General features: G+C 36.2%; 1 protein-coding gene across 1 annotated transcript in view; it reads left to right on the forward strand.

Annotated features, from left to right (window-relative positions):
• LOC145246542 (tRNA (guanine(6)-N(2))-methyltransferase THUMP3-like) overlaps nt 1-18,331 on the forward strand; it is a 613,480-nt gene that overhangs the window by 134,432 nt on the left and 460,717 nt on the right. The window contains exon 2 of the mRNA XM_080108145.1: nt 4,919-4,996. Coding sequence (XP_079964271.1) covers nt 4,919-4,996 — 78 coding nt within the window. The remainder of the gene's footprint in view (nt 1-4,918; nt 4,997-18,331) is intronic.

Below are 18,331 nucleotides of genomic sequence, written 5' to 3' on the forward strand. Positions count from 1 at the left end.
ACTGAGGGGACGACATTTATAACTGTTTTTTCTATATCATGACGACTGTCCTGTATTACTATGTCATATTAAATAGACATTTATAACTATTCTTTCTATATCATGACGACTGTCCTGTATTACTATGTCATATTAAATAGATATTTATAACTGTTCTTTCTATATCATGACGACTGTCCTGTATTACTATGTCATATTAAATAGATATTTATAACTGTTCTTTCTATATCATGACGACTGTCCTGTATTACTATGTCATATTAAATAGATATTTATAACTGTTCTTTCTATATCATGACGACTATCCTGTATTAGTATGTCATATTAAATAGACATTTATAACTATTCTTTCTATATCATGACGACTGTCCTGTATTACTATGTCATATTAAATAGATATTTATAACTGTTCTTTCTATATAATGACGACTGTCCTGTATTACTATGTCATATTAAATAGATATTTATAACTGTTCTTTCTATATAATGACGACTGTCCTGTATTACTATATCATATTAAATAGAGATTTATAACTGTTATTTCTATATCATGACGACTGTCCTGCATGACTTTGTCATATTAAATAGATATTTATAACTGTTCTTTCTATATCATGACGACTGTCCTGTATTACTATGTCATATTAAATAGATATTTATAACTGTTCTTTCTATATCATGACGACTGTCCTGTATTACTATGTCATATTAAATAGATATTTATAACTGTTCTTTCTATATCATGACGACTGTCCTGTATTACTATGTCATATTAAATAGATATTTATAACTGTTCTTTCTATATCATGACGACTGTCCTGTATTACTATGTCATATTAAATAGATATTTATAACTGTTCTTTCTATATCATGACGACTGTCCTGTATTACTATGTCATATTAAATAGACATTTATAACAGTTCTTTCTATATCATGACGACTGTCCTGTATTACTATGTCATATTAAATAGATATTTATAACTGTTCTTTCTATATCATGACGACTGTCCTGTATTACTATGTCATATTAAATAGACATTTATAACAGTTCTTTCTATATCATGACGACTGTCCTGTATTACTATGTCATATTAAATAGATATTCATAACAGTTCTTTCTATATCATGACGACTGCCCTGTATTACTATGTCATATTAAATAGATATTTATAACTGTTCTTTCTATATCATGACGACTGTCCTGTATTACTATGTCATATTAAATAGACATTTATAACAGTTCTTTCTATATCATGACGACTGTCCTGTATTACTATGTCATATTAAATAGATATTTATAACTGATCTTTCTATATCATGACGACTGTCCTGTATTACTATGTCATATTAAATAGACATTTATAACAGTTCTTTCTATCTCATGACGACTGTCCTGTATTACTATGTCATATTAAATAGATATTTATAACTGATCTTTCTATATCATGTCGACTGTCCTGTATTACTATGTCATATTAAATAGACATTTATAACAGTTCTTTCTATATCATGACGACTGTCCTGTATTACTATGTCATATTAAATAGATATTTATAACTGTTCTTTCTATATCATGACCACTGTCCTGTATTACTATGTCATATTAAATAGATATTTATAACTGTTCTTTCTATATCATGACGACTGTCCTGTATTACTATGTCATATTAAATAGATATTTATAACTGTTCTTTCTATATCATGACGACTGTCCTGTATTACTATGTCATATTAAATAGACATTTATAACAGTTCTTTCTATATCATGACGACTGTCCTGTATTACTATGTCATATTAAATAGATATTTATAACTGTTCTTTCTATATCATGACGACTGTCCTGTATTACTATGTCATATTAAATAGATATTTATAACTGTTCTTTCTATATCATGACGACTGTCCTGTATTACTATGTCATATTAAATAGACATTTATAACAGTTCTTTCTATATCATGACGACTGTCCTGTATTACTATGTCATATTAAATAGATATTTATAACTGTTCTTTCTATATCATGACGACTGTCCTGTATTACTATGTCATATTAAATAGACATTTATAACAGTTCTTTCTATATCATGACGACTGTCCTGTATTACTATGTCATATTAAATAGATATTTATAACTGTTCTTTCTATATCATGACGACTGTCCTGTATTACTATGTCATATTAAATAGATATTTATAACTGTTCTTTCTATATCATGACGACTGTCCTGTATTACTATGTCATATTAAATAGACATTTATAACAGTTCTTTCTATATCATGACGACTGTCCTGTATTACTATGTCATATTAAATAGATATTTATAACTGTTTTGTTTCTATATCATGACGACTGTCCTGTATTACTATGTCATATTAAATAGATATTTATAACTGTTCTTTCTATATCATGACGACTGTCCTGTATTACTATGTCATATTAAATAGATATTTATAACTGTTCTTTCTATATCATGACGACTGTCCTGTATTACTATGTCATATTAAATAGACATTTATAACAGTTCTTTCTATATCATGACGACTGTCCTGTATTACTATGTCATATTAAATAGATATTCATAACAGTTCTTTCTATATCATGACGACTGTCCTGTATTACTATGTCATATTAAATAGATATTCATAACAGTTCTTTCTATATCATGACGACTGTCCTGTATTACTATGTCATATTAAATAGATATTCATAACAGTTCTTTCTATATCATGACGACTGTCCTGTATTACTATGTCATATTAAATAGACATTCATAACAGTTCTTTCTATATCATGACAACTGTCCTGTATTACTATGTCATATTAAATAGATATTCATAACAGTTCTTTCTATATCATGACGACTGTCCTGTATTACTATGTCATATTAAATAGACATTTATAACAGTTCTTTCTATATCATGACGACTGTCCTGTATTACTATGTCATATTATATAGATATTTATAACTGTTTTGTTTCTATATCATGACGACTGTCCTGTATTACTATGTCATATTAAATAGATATTTATAACTGTTCTTTCTATATCATGACGACTGTCCTGTATTACTATGTCATATTAAATAGATATTTATAACTGTTCTTTCTATATCATGACGACTGTCCTGTATTACTATGTCATATTAAATAGACATTTATAACAGTTCTTTCTATATCATGACGACTGTCCTGTATTACTATGTCATATTAAATAGATATTCATAACAGTTCTTTCTATATCATGACGACTGTCCTGTATTACTATGTCATATTAAATAGATATTCATAACAGTTCTTTCTATATCATGACGACTGTCCTGTATTACTATGTCATATTAAATAGACATTTATAAGTTCTTTCTATATCATGACGACTGTCCTGTATTACTATGTCATATTAAATAGATATTTATAACTGTTCTTTCTATATCATGACGACTGTCCTGTATTACTATGTCATATTAAATAGACATTTATAACAGTTCTTTCTATATCATGACGACTGTCCTGTATTACTATGTCATATTAAATAGATATTTATAACTGTTTTGTTTCTATATCATGACGACTGTCCTGTATTACTATGTCATATTAAATAGATATTTATAACTGTTCTTTCTATATCATGACGACTGTCCTGTATTACTATGTCATATTAAATAGATATTTATAACTGTTCTTTCTATATCATGACGACTGTCCTGTATTACTATGTCATATTAAATAGACATTTATAACAGTTCTTTCTATATCATGACGACTGTCCTGTATTACTATGTCATATTAAATAGATATTCATAACAGTTCTTTCTATATCATGACGACTGTCCTGTATTACTATGTCATATTAAATAGATATTCATAACAGTTCTTTCTATATCATGACGACTGTCCTGTATTACTATGTCATATTAAATAGATATTCATAACAGTTCTTTCTATATCATGACGACTGTCCTGTATTACTATGTCATATTAAATAGACATTCATAACAGTTCTTTCTATATCATGACGACTGTCCTGTATTACTATGTCATATTAAATAGATATTCATAACAGTTCTTTCTATATCATTACGACTGTCCTGTATTACTATGTCATATTAAATAGATATTCATAACAGTTCTTTCTATATCATGACGACTGTCCTGTATTACTATGTCATATTAAATAGACATTCATAACAGTTCTTTCTATATCATGACGACTGTCCTGTATTACTATGTCATATTAAATAGATATTCATAACAGTTCTTTCTATATCATGACGACTGTCCTGTATTACTATGTCATATTAAATAGACATTTATAACAGTTCTTTCTATATCATGACGACTGTCCTGTATTACTATGTCATATTAAATAGATATTTATAACTGTTCTTTCTATATCATGACGACTGTCCTGTATTACTATGTCATATTAAATAGACATTTATAACAGTTCTTTCTATATCATGACGACTGTCCTGTATTACTATGTCATATTAAATAGACATTTATAACTATTCTTTCTATATCATGACGACTGTCCTGTATTACTATGTCATATTAAATAGACATTTATAACAGTTCTTTCTATATCATGACGACTGTCCTGTATTACTATGTCATATTAAATAGATATTCATAACAGTTCTTTCTATATCATGACGACACTAAATTTGATTGCTTTACACTTCCGGTCACGTCATGGAGTAGTGGTAAGATGTCAGGTTTTCTGTCACTTTCTTTTCCGCCTTCGCGTTACAGGTTCAAGCCTGACTCCCTGCCTACTACCACTTTTCTTTTTTTTTACACCTCCTAACACCCGGGCAATGCCGGGCACCCTTGCTAATTGATAATAAATTAACATTATCTTCACATATTTTCACCTTTTTTCTTTTTTGTTAATTTAAAAATTGATTTTATTTAAAGGTCCTCACTCTGAATGGTATCGATAACTGTGTTGTCCGGCTCCACAAGGTTACGGATTTTGGTTTCACGGATGATGAGGTGAGTGAGATCCAAAATTTGGTATAAAAAAAATCTTTTTTCTTTTTGTTTCTCTTTTTTGCCTTATTTTGCTTTTGTTTTGCTTTTCTCCTTTTTTTATTTTCTGTCTTTCCTTTTCCCTCTTTTCTCCTTTTCCCTTTTCTTTTTCCCCTATTTCTTTCCCCTTTTCTCTTTTTTCTTTTTCCTTTTCCAATTTTCTTTCTTTTTCCGATTTTCTTTATTTCTTAGTTTCTTCCCCCCCCCCACCGCTTTTCGCCTTATTTGTCTTTATTTTGATTATTTTACCTTTTCTCTTTCTTGTTTCCTTTTTACGTCTTACCTTTTCCTTCTCTTTTCCTCTTTCTTTGTTTCTAATTTTCTTTTTCCTTATCTTATTTTTTGGAGGGGTGTACCATATAAAATTCTTGCTGACATGTTTAATGTTAAAAACATGAACAGAAAAGACTAAAAGAAATACATTTGCATATTTAAATATCAGATGAAAAAGTTTAGCATGAATTTTATCCATTTATTCTTTTCATGCAAAACTTTAGTTAAACAGGCATATTTACTTAATTATGCATGGCCTACTCAAATAGAAGGCCGTTTCATTAAAATTGATTAATCTGCTGACATGACATAATATAATACGATGGTTATACGAAAGACAACTATAACGAGGATCAAAGAAATTGCTGGAAGATTTTGAGACTGGTCCAAAACTGACCCTATTTTATTTTCCGAGGGATTTGTTTACATTACATTTGTTTACATTTGGACATGTTCAATTAAAAGGGGCAAGTATATTTTGTTGGGAAAATACTGTAGTGGAATTTTCTTATGTTAAAATGCACCTTAAAATAATCCTCGTAATAGTCATCTATTGCCTAACCGTGGCTATTGTACTTTACTCTGTGACGTCAGCAAGATATGTGACTTTAGTGAAACGGCCTTCTGTTTACATTGGCTATGCTTAAGTAAATAAGTGTGTTTTCAAAATATTTTATATTATTTATTTGCTCTCTTTTAAGCTAATTATTGTATCTTGTGCATTTTATATAAAAGTGCAAATCGAATGATTGGCTTCCTTGATAGTTTTAACCATTTATCTAAATGATGTCTTAAAGTACGTCCTAAAATGGAGTACTGTTGTCACATCTGGCTGGGAGCTGCTCGGCGCGCCCTATTCTGCCTTGATATATATATCAAAACCGACTTCAAAACCTAGTAGGTGATGCACTTTTATTTTCTCTGTAGCCTCTTTCCCACAGAAGAGACGTTGCTCTAACACTATTTTCGTGGCAAGTACTTGTCTGAGCTCCAATCTATCGTCCCGTCTTGCCAAACTTTCACAAAAAAACACTCGACTAGCTACAACCACTATCAACAGTTTCTCCCACTCTCTATCTGTGTATAAATCTAAACGCAGATTCCACAAGCACAGCTTCTTTCCTAGAACCGTCCGCTTGTGGAACACTGTTCTATTGGCCTGCTTCCCGGCTGACTACAGCATAGTAGCCTTCAAGTCTAATGTAAGCAAGCTCTTGTTGAACCGTCCCCATAAATAATCAAATTCTACCCAATTTACACGATTAACGGTTACTACACTACCATCTTAAGTTCATTAACCCTTATCCTTGAGTGGCCTTTGGGCCTTGATAAGTGGTGACTTCTTTGTAAAAAAAGAAAAGTTATTTTAATATGTGAAAAGCTTATAAATTTTAGATTGAAAACATGGAGGGAGTCAATTGATAGCAGATAGTACAAGAGAAAAGGTAACGCTAGAGAAGTTGATCGTCATTAGAAAACGTTTGATCTCAGTATGAAAAAAAAAAACGAAACTAATAAAAAATGAAACTTCTGCAGTTTACAAACCATACTATTTTTTTTTTTGTATGATTTTCAATCTAAATTTAATTTTTACTCAACCTTTTGTTGATTAAATTGTTAGGTGAAAGTACAGAATAGTTGCCCTTTATCCCCATGTTAAAAATGGGTTTATTGGTAATTATTATTTCAGCACAGTTCGTAAACTGCAGAAGTGAGTCTTCATAATGAGGAGGCTCTTTTTGGGGGAGCTGGCGGCTTTTCACCGAATGAACCTTGTGCCAGACTTGTCACATACTTGTGGAGAAGTGCGCAGTGATTGACTGGCGCATGTATTCAAGATGTCCGGCCTGCCAACTTTGGAAATTGACAGTTGTTTATAAAACTCAACCACGTCAAAGCCATCAGAGAACACAGATGCTCAAAGGTCAAACGTAGTTGCTGTCACCAGAGATTGGAAAACATGAATAATATTGCGGTCGCTTTGTTTTCTTAGTGTGTATGTATTTCTCTGTCTTTTTAGCTCTCTCTCTCTGTTGTCCTTCTCTCTTACCACTCTCCTTCTCTCTTTTTTAAAGAGAGAAGAATTATTTATTGCTGAGCCATTATGTTGAACAAAGATGGCAGCAGTAAATCAAATCGCGAAGAATCAATGCAGTCACAATTTCGAGTGTTGGGTAATTCTTAAAGACGTTTCAAGACGGAGGTTGACAGCAAACTGACTTTAACTCAAAATTTGATATTTTTATAGTAAGGTCGTCGGCTTCTAATTGGTTGATTATATGCATCTCATTACGCGCCTCAGATGTAGATTTGGGGAGATTCTAGCCAGTTGTTAGCTGGTCATCAGAGGGAACGGACGACTCAAGAGGGGAGTTGGTCTCCATGACGCAGGGAGCGGCGTCATCTCAGGCAGCCAAGATGTAAAAACGTGTAATCTCTGAAAATGCAGGTCGGATCATGAAAATAAATGTTCATAAATAATTCAGGTTTGTATTGTGTTATTTACGCTTGTTAAAAAGAACTGTTTGTCTACAACTGTTTCGATACGTCCACGTCAATCGTTTCCTGTTAGAACTGTTGCATAAATGTTAAAATATACACACTAGATGATCAACTAAATGATACACGTATTTACAGGTACATGAATATACAGATAAAATATAAACCCCACTATTCAACATGTACGTCGTTATAGAACGTATTCATTCACACACCGTAACAATTATTTGCGGACTATAATCCTCATCTTCTAAGCCTTCCAAAAAGATGAGGATAATAGTCCGCAAATAATTGAATAAAATAAATTCTACAAATACTCATCTCAAAGAATTCCAAATTAATTCAATAATGAAAGAAGTGTAAAAACAGCTGAAGTTGAGACTCGAAACAGGACGGGTCACGTGCCAGTGATGCATATACCAGTTTTGTGCCGGCCGATGACGGACATGGACTTATGATCAATAGGCTCCTTTTAATTGTTGAAAAATAGTCATGTTATTTTTATGAAAAAAAAAAAAAATTAAAAAAAAAAGATGTCTTGTTTATTTTCTACAAGCGTTCAGTTCAAGCAAAACGGTCCCTATTATCAACAATGACAATAAAATCCTGTCCGTAATCACGTCAAGAAGAGATGGTACCTTTGATGTAACAAACATCACCCCCATTAAAACCTTGATGTAGGAAACATCACCCCATTAAAACCTTGATGTAACAAACATCACCCCATTAAAACCTTGATGTTACAATCACCCCATTAAAACCATGATGTAACGAACATCACCCCATTAAAACCTTGATGTAACGAACATCACCCCATTAAAACCTTGATGTAACGAACATCACCCCATTAAAACCTTGATGTAACGAACATCACCCCATTAAAACCTTGATGTAACAAACATCACCCCATTAAAACCTTGATGTAACAAACATCAACCCATTAAAACCTTGATGTAACAAACATCACCCCATTAAAACCTTGATGTAACGAACATCACCCATTAAAACCTTGATGTAACAATCACCCCATTAAAACCTTGATGTAACGAACATCACCCATTAAAACCTTGATGTGACAAACATCACCCCCATTAAAACCTTGATGTGACAAACATCACCCCCATTAAAACCTTGATGTGACAAACATCACCCCCATTAAAACCTTGATGTGACAAACATCACCCCCATTAAAACCTTGATGTGACAAACATCACCCCATTAAAACCTTGATGTAACAAACGTTTATATCATCCATGTACATATCGTTTACTCCCTCAGGGGAGATGCTTGCTGTTCCCAGGAGGTAACATCAGTTCAAGAAACGTCCCTATGACAAAACAAGTATCTATCCCCATCGAACCACCTCACTATATAATATCCCAATATAACATATGATTGTTTTAATATCTCACTCACAAATATACTCTTTTTTTAACGGAAGTCGTTTTAAAAAAGAACATCGAAAGACATTCGTTTTTTTATACCTTTAAATCTCAACATAAAATTCGGTGTATATTTAGAAGTACACTTATTTAAAAAAAAATAACGAAGATGTCATATTCCAAAAGTCACGTGCGTTTCGCTAGTAACTTTTCTATTTTGGTTAGTAAACGAAAACATTTAGTCGTCAAAGGTTAACTAAAGATAACTTTGTCTGTAGAACTCTGGAGATAAACAGTATTACAGAACAAACTTTGATAAATTTATTTATTTGTCAACTGTTATCCTCATCTTTGTAGTTGTTGTTATTTCACCACGTTTCTGCCAACTCATTCTCTGGCCTTCAGGTGGCTAACCGTGATGGGATAGGAATGCGGATTTTTTTTTTTTTTTTTACACGGTGGTCACCACTTATCAAGACCCGGAAGCCACTCAGGGATAAGGGTTTCATAACTGTATCCTCGGTAATTACTGCCTTCCATAGTTGTTGTCGTCTCACCACGTTTTTGGCCAACTAAACTCATGGACGACTTTGGGTAGATATAAAACTGCTATCTTCAGATTATGCTAACCTGGAACCATAGAGATTCAATGCCTTTATCCACTGCGCCATGGGCCCCAAAGGGCAATCAAGGTTGGATTTTAGGGTCTTATAAATCTAAGTTTTCGTTCTTATATGGTATTTTGTTGTCGGGTCCAAACCAAATGGTATTATGTATTTTTATTTATTTATTTTTTATTGGAATCCTTTGAGATGAGTAATTTGTGTACTTATTTATATATCAATAAAAGTGAGAATGTGTGTGTGTGTGTGTGTGAGAGAAGGATTCTCAACTTATATACTTAATGGATTTTTATCTACAGGCTTGAAATTTGGTATATATAGGGAACTCAGACATGTGGAAAGCTTTTTAATCATTTTTCATCCGGAAAAAAAGGGCTGCTCAGGGGTCAAAATTGAAAAATTGGTATATAAGGGTCATTGGATTTTTATCTGTTTGTCAATTGTTTAACGAGGTTTGAAAACACTTTTTAAAGATCATGGCAAGCTGGCCTAATGGTTATCGTACTTGACTCATTGTCTTTAGGTTTTGGTTTTGATCTCAGCTCGAGTATTTTTTTTACTTACATAAAGTGAACTGTTTTGAAAAAACAATACTCGCATGCACGTGTCTCGGTTTCTTTGCTTTTTTTTTTTTGTTTTTATTATTTTTTTTTTAAAGGAATTTAACGTTATGTTTAATACCGGGCAACATCTGCTAGTTTATAATAAATACACAAATTACTCATCTCAAAGGATTAAAAAAAAAAACGGATATATAAAATTTTATGCAGTTATCAGACTTATAATGACGGTTTATGACAATTAGTTATTGGCATTCGATCTGAAGATGACTATGTTGCAGCCTGTAGGAAAACACTCTTGTGATAATGTTTTCCATAGATAGGAAGTTTTCGGAAAGAAATTCTGTTCAATATTCGGCACACAGAAGAAGAAAAGAAAGTTCTTTGTTGTTGTGGTAGGAAGACGAGTTCTGAAAGTTTTACAAGGAGAATAGAGGGATGTACAGACAGACACACAGTCGTTTGTTTTTTATATATAGAGAGATAAGGATAATGTATTCGTGAAAAGTTTGTATTGATTTGAAAGACTGTTGTCGCCTTTTTGTTTTTGCTTGTTTTGTGTGTGCATGTCTGCAAGAAACGGGTCGTCCGTCTGCAAGCATTCACAGTTGATAATGCAGGTTAATTAATGCACTTGTTGCATCGCACGTGCAACGTGGGCGTGACTCGGGATAGAAAAAACGTCTTCGCTAGTTGTACTCGCTGCATGAAAACAAAGAAAAGATACAAGAAAAGAAGGTTTTTTTTTTGTCTAACTTTTGTACACAAATTGGGTTTTTATTCCAATGAAAACAGATTTTTCTTTTCTTTTGGTAATCTGCCTTTCTTTCTCTGTTAATCATCATCCGTCTTTTGTCTGTCCTTGATTTTCCTTATCTTTTCTCTGCCTGTTTATATATTTGTGTATATTTTTGTTTTTCCTCATATCTATCATCATTTGCCTGTGTATGTCAGTATTTATCTGCATCCATCTAACTGCCTTCATCCGACAGTCTCTCTGTATCCATCTATCTGCCTCCGTCCAACATGCTGTCTGTATCCATCTATCTGCCTCCGTCCGACATGCTGTCTGTATCCATCTGTCTGCCTCCATCTGACAGGTGGTCTGTATCCCTCTGTCTGCCTCCGTCCGACAGGTGGTCTGTATCCCTCTGTCTGCCTCCGTCCACTAGGTGGTCTGTATCCATCTGTCTGCTCTGTCCGACAGGTGATCTGTATCCATCTGTCTGCTCTGTCCAACAGGTGATCTGTATCCATCTGTCTGCCTCCGTCCGACAGGTGGTCTTATCCATCTGTCTGCTCTGTCCGACAGGTGATCTGTATCTATCTGTCTGCTCTGTCCGACAGGTGGTCTGTATCTATCTGTCTGCTCTGTCCGACAGGTGGTCTGTATCTATCTGTCTGCTCTGTCCAACAGGTGATCTGTATCCATCTGTCTGCCTCCGTCCGACAGGTGGTCTGTATCCATCTGTCTGCTCTGTCCGACAGGTGGTCTGTATCTGTCTGCTCTGTCCGACAGGTGGTCTGTATCTATCTGTTTGCTCTGTCCGACAGGTGGTCTGTATCTATCTGTCTGCTCTGTCCGACAGGTGGTCTGTATCTATCTGTCTGCTCTGTCCGACAGGTGGTCTGTATCTATCTGTCCGACAGGTGGTCTGTATCTATCTGTCCGACAGGTGGTCTGTATCTATCTGTCTGCTCTGTCCGACAGGTGGTCTGTATCCATCTGTCTGCTCTGTCCGACAGGTGGTCTGTATCTGTCTGCCTCTGTCCGACAGGTGGTCTGTATCCATCTGTCTGCCTCCGTCCGACAGGTGGTCTGTATCCATCTGTCTGCCTCCGTCCGACAGGTGGTCTGTATCCATCTGTCTGCTCTGTCCGACAGGTGATCTGTATCCATCTGTCTGCCTCTGTCCGACAGGTGATCTGTATCCATCTGTCTGCTCCGTCCGACAGGTGGTCTGTATCCATCTGTCTGCTCTGTCCGACAGGTGGTCTGTATCTGTCTGCTCTGTCCGACAGGTGGTCTGTATCTATCTGTTTGCTCTGTCCGACAGGTGGTCTGTATCTATCTGTCTGCTCTGTCCGACAGGTGGTCTGTATCTATCTGTCTGCTCTGTCCGACAGGTGGTCTGTATCTATCTGTCCGACAGGTGGTCTGTATCTATCTGTCCGACAGGTGGTCTGTATCTATCTGTCCGACAGGTGGTCTGTATCTATCTGTCCGACAGGTGGTCTGTATCTATCTGTCTGCTCTGTCCGACAGGTGGTCTGTATCTATCTGTCTGCTCTGTCCGACAGGTGATCTGTATCCATCTGTCTGCTCTGTCCGACAGGTGATCTGTATCCATCTGTCTGCCTCCGTCCGACAGGTGGTCTGTATCCATCTGTCTGCTCTGTCCGACAGGTGGTCTGTATCCATCTGTCTGCTCTGTCCGACAGGTGGTCTGTATCTGTCTGCTCTGTCCGACAGGTGGTCTGTATCTATCTGTCTGCTCTGTCCGACAGGTGGTCTGTATCTATCTGTCTGCTCTGTCCGACAGGTGGTCTGTATCCATCTGTCTGCCTCCGTCCGACAGGTGGTCTGTATCCATCTGTCTGCTCTGTCCGACAGGTGGTCTGTATCCATCTGTCTGCTCTGTCCGACAGGTGGTCTGTATCTGTCTGCCTCTGTCCGACAGGTGGTCTGTATCCATCTGTCTGCCTCCGTCCGACAGGTGGTCTGTATCTGTCTGCCTCTGTCCGACAGGTGGTCTGTATCCATCTGTCTGCCTCTGTCCGACAGGTGGTCTGTATCCATCTGTCTGCTCTGTCCGACAGGTGATCTGTATCCATCTGTCTGCCTCTGTCCGACAGGTGATCTGTATCCATCTGTCTGCTCTGTCCGACAGGTGGTTTGCATCCATCTGTCTGCTCTGTCCAACAGGTGATCTGTATCCATCTGTCTGCCTCTGTCCGACAGGTGGTCTGTATCCATCTGTCTGCCTCCGTCCGACAGGTGGATCTGTATCCATCTGTCTGCCTCCGTCCGACAGGTGGTCTGTATCCATCTGTCTGCTCTGTCCGACAGGTGATCTGTATCCATCTGTCTGCCTCTGTCCGACAGGTGATCTGTATCCATCTGTCTTCCTCCGTCCGACAGGTGATCTGTATCCATCTGTCTGCTCTGTCCGACAGGTGGTCTGCATCCATCTGTCTGCTCTGTCCAACAGGTGATCTGTATCCATCTGTCTGCCTCCGTCCGACAGGTGGTCTGTATCCATCTGTCTGCCTCCGTCCAACAGTCTGTTTATCTCCAGAGTTCTACAGACAAAGTTATCTTTAGTTAACCTTTGACGACTAAATGTTTTCGTTTACTAACCAAATTTGAAAAGTTACTAGCGAAACCCACGTGACTTTTGGAATATGACATCTTCGTTATTTTTTTTTAAATAAGTGAAATTCTAAATATACACCGAATTTTATGTTGAGATTTAAAAGTATAAACAATTGAATGTCTTCTGATGTTCTTTTTTGAAACGACTTTCGTTAAAAAAATAGCATATTTGTTATATAGTGAGTGAGATATTAAAACAATCATGTCATATTCGAATTTTATATAGTGAGGTGAGGTGGGAGATATCAAAACAGAGGTGGATTGATATGGTTCTTATAACGGCCTTTATGTTACACGTATTCAAATCAAAACTCTGCTGCCATGATTGATATGAGAATCAAAATATTTGATAAATTCGTCTGCGTGTTTCAGTTAACATGTTCTCTGAGTCTTCCTTTCTTTTCTCGGCGCATCGTTTATTTTAAACAGTATAGTATGTACCTATTTACTATGCCTCCCCACGGGACAGAGTTAGACACCAGGGTCGTTTTTTAACGTGTAGAAAAGGTAAAAATATATAAATTGTCTCAGTCGTGAAGGATTTCTCCTCCACTGAAAGAGAACGAGAAATGGAAGTGCCGCATCTGAAGAACAGATACTACACTTTGATCTTGGCCAGTATAGTATGTACGTTAAGATTTTTGTTCCTTAGAAGCGCTGGTTGAGTTTGAATAAAATAAAATATGTATTATATACGTTTGAAGCCAAAACAACGCATTATTATAAAATAAACATTTATTTTGTTTGAAATTTATATTGAAATTCATAAATATATTTCGAAATGAAACTTCATTATATATAATGGATAAAACAGTCCATTTGGAGGGTGACTCCCCCGCAACAATATAGAAATAAATGAAAGAGTAAAGTAAAGAACCTTTCGTATATATTAATCCAATTGTGGACAAACAAAGAAACAAACGAACAAACAGACAAATACGAATTTATATATATATATATATATATATATATATATATATATATATATATATAAATACGTTTAAAGCAATATATATATATAAAGATTTTTGTTCCTTAGAAGTGCTGGTTGAGTTTGAATAAAATAAAATACATATTATATACGTTTAAAACCAAAACAACGCATTATTACAAAATAAACAGACATTTATTTTGTTTGAAATTTATATTGAAATTCATAAATATATTTCGAAAAAAATCCGCCTATCTTTCTTGGGGCTGCCGGTATCCGCCTATCTTTCTCGGGGCTGCCGGTATCCGCCTATCCTTCTCGGGGCCGCCGGTATCCGCCTATCCTTCTCGGGGCCGCCGGTATCCGCCTATCCGTCTCGGGGCCGCCGGTATCCGCCTATCCGTCTCGGGGCCGCCGGTATCCGCCTATCCTTCTCGGGGCCGCCGGTATCCGCCTATCCTTCTCGGGGCCGCCGGTATCCGCCTATCCTTCTCGGGGCCGCCGGTATCCGCCTATCCTTCGCGGGGCCGCCGGTATCCGCCTATCCTTCGCGGGGCCGCCGGTATCCGCCTATCCTTCTCGGGGCCGCCGGTATCCGCCTATCCTTCTCGGGGCCGCCGGTATCCGCCTATCCTTCTCGGGGCCGCCGGTATCCGCCTATCCTTCTCGGGGCCGCCGGTATCCGCCTATCCTTCTCGGGGCCGCCGGTATCCGCCTATCCTTTTCGGGGCCGCCCGTATCCATTTAGCTTTCTCGGGCTGTCAAGATTTTCCTGATCGTCTGTATTTGTTTAGTTTTCCCTAGACTGTATGTATCTGTCTAATTTTCTTGTATTTGTCTAGTTTTTCCAGGTCGTCTTTATTCATCTAACTTTTCCTGACTGTGGCTATCCGACATATAATTTCACTCTATATACGTGCAGTACATGTTCAATATAGAGGGGAAATGACATTGGTCTTCCGTGCCAGTCAATCAGGCAGACAGTTCATCTAGATTACTAAGTTGTTCGGTTTATTATAAATTACGGATTATATATATATATATATATATATATATATATATATATATATATATATAATTTTCAAACATAACTCGGTCCCAGAACTAAGTTATGTTTTAACATGTATTTTGTGTTATCAACGTTTGCATATAAAAAAGGTAGGGGAGGGGAGACACGTTAATAGTACAACAAACAATATATCCGCATATATTTTATGTTTCTTTCGTGGATTTAAATTATTTTCTGTGACCCGTTTTCACTAGTTTGCTCCTCATCATCTGATGCTTAATTGGATTCTGCACAGATACAATTGTTTATGGATGAAAATTAGCTGCGAAAAACCTGACACATGCTCTAAGGCAGCTTCCTGTTCAGTAGAGTAATTAAATTTTTCATAGATGACACTGAGAGCATCGTTCCTCACCTTCATCCCAAGACTGTCATTGTTGTCATCTTTGTCTCTGCAAATGATTTATGCCTTCTCTTGTGTCTTGTGTCTTGCCTTCTTGCTTCTTTTTCTTTTTTTTTTGTTCGGTTGTGATTTTTTTTTGCCCCCGGGGCAACCGTCTCTGTTCACATTTTGCTGGAGAAGTTAGGCAAGTATACATATCCACAAACCGGTTCTACGTTTTGTTTTTGTTTTGTCTCCCCCCCCACCCCCCTCGCTGTGCTGATCTTCGCTATGTTCTTGATTACGACATTGTCTTAGTTAAACAAGAACCGCTAATGCAACTGCTGGTCTTTTCTTGTGGATCTTTTTTTACATGGAAACATCTTTTTTTTATATGATTATTTATAATACTTTAGTCTGTCATGCTTTGGTTTGAAATATTTGTGGTCTGTCATGCTTTGGTTTAAAATATTTGTGGTCTGTCATGCTTTGGTTTAAAATATTTGTGGTCTGTCATGCTTTGGTTTAAAATATTTGTGGTCTGTCATGCTTTGGTTTAAAATATTTGTGGTCTGTCATGCTTTGGTTTAAAATATTTGTGGTCTGTCATGCTTTGGTTTAAAATATTTGTGGTCTGTCATGCTTTGTCTGTCATGTATTAAACATAGCATCCTTTTTTTTATTATTTTTTTTTTTATTACATTTTCACCCCAAACAAAGCACATTGCCACTTTGATGTAGGGTGCATGGACCTAAGTTCTAGGGTTACTATGTAGGGAGTTTAGCAGCAAGATGTCTGTTCACATTACACTTGAACTTCTGCATATCAGTATAGTCGGGGAAGCAGGAAACCGGAAGAGAATTACAAATCCTGCAGTTTTGGGGAAGCAGCTATTAGAGTAAAAGGCTTTCTTACATCTATGGATCTCAACTGTGTAGGGGTGGGACTTTGCTGCTTGTCGGGTTTGTCGGGGGTATTTTCGTCGAGGCAGGGGGGGGGTACAAGAGCTTGTAGTTCGCCAGAGTATCCACCATTAAAATACTTGTAAAATAGGCGGAGGGATGCAACATTTCGTCAGTGAGACAGGAGCTTAAGTTTAGATGACCGTCCAGGACCTTGTGTGTGACCCTTAAATTTAAGAACTGATTATGCAACTGCGGGTGTTGAGGATCTTTTTCTTCCACGAAAACGTCTATTTTATAATATATTTATAATAGCTTTGGTCTGTCATGCCGAAGTATGAAATATCTTTGGTCTGTCATACTTTGTATGTGACGCTTAATTTTTAAAAAGATTCTATTTTTTTTTGTCAGATTTAAGTCTAAAATAACTTACTGTTTTGCATGTAATCCGTAAGTTGGAAATAACACCCTCTTTTGTGTCATGCTTAAATGCAGAACATGGTTGAGTTTTGCAAAGATTTAAAAAGCAAAACACAAAAATGTTTTTATATAATACGGTTGCATTTGAGTCAGGAAACCAATATTTTCAGACAGCCTGATCTGGTAGCACTAGTTGAAGAGAAGGCATTTGGAGCTGAACACAAATACGCAGATGATGCAAGAATACTTCTTTAATTTTTATTTATTGGATAACTAACCTCCTTTCTTCCTCTGGAAAAAAAAAGAAAGAAAGAAATTCAGTTCTGCGAAAGAACTTTGGACTTTTATTAATGCAAGAAATTTCGACATTTATTGATGTAATATTTTATCTGCAGTTTGGCAGCGGATATTTAAATAAGTGCCATTCTAAAAAAAAAAAATGTTTGAATTTCCGAGTCATTACGTCCGCCCGTCCATCTAAGTAAGCTACTGTCCAATCAGCTCCTAACGCAACTACCATGGCATCGACATCTTTACAACGTTGTGTAATTTACAACTTGCATTGGGATTCAAGACGAGCAATGATGTCATTTTGAGCATCTCCACTCTGATCGAGTTGCCTCTCCGTCCCCGAATGCAGGATCTTTATTTATGGTGTAAATGCCGGCAATATTAGCCTTTCCTTTCTGAGAAAAGAAGAAAGGTATTGGCACTACCATTTATCTAGAGAAATTGCTATCTGTAGAACCCTCTTTATAAGTTCGCTGTAAGTAGGCCTACCCAGGCCTCCTTTAAAGGTAGCACCGTGCAGAACGTCTGTAATTTTGATATCAAACCTTTCATCGGAATCAAATTTCTTTCCACCCACTTCTCCTTCCATGTTTTTGGTATTTCTAATCACGTGAAAATTGCACTGTACGAATCAAGAAATATTTCTGTAG

Source organism: Euprymna scolopes, chromosome 24 (assembly GCF_053919585.1).
Source record: "Euprymna scolopes isolate OS-2025 chromosome 24, ASM5391958v1, whole genome shotgun sequence".
NCBI lineage: Eukaryota > Metazoa > Mollusca > Cephalopoda > Sepiida > Sepiolidae > Euprymna > Euprymna scolopes.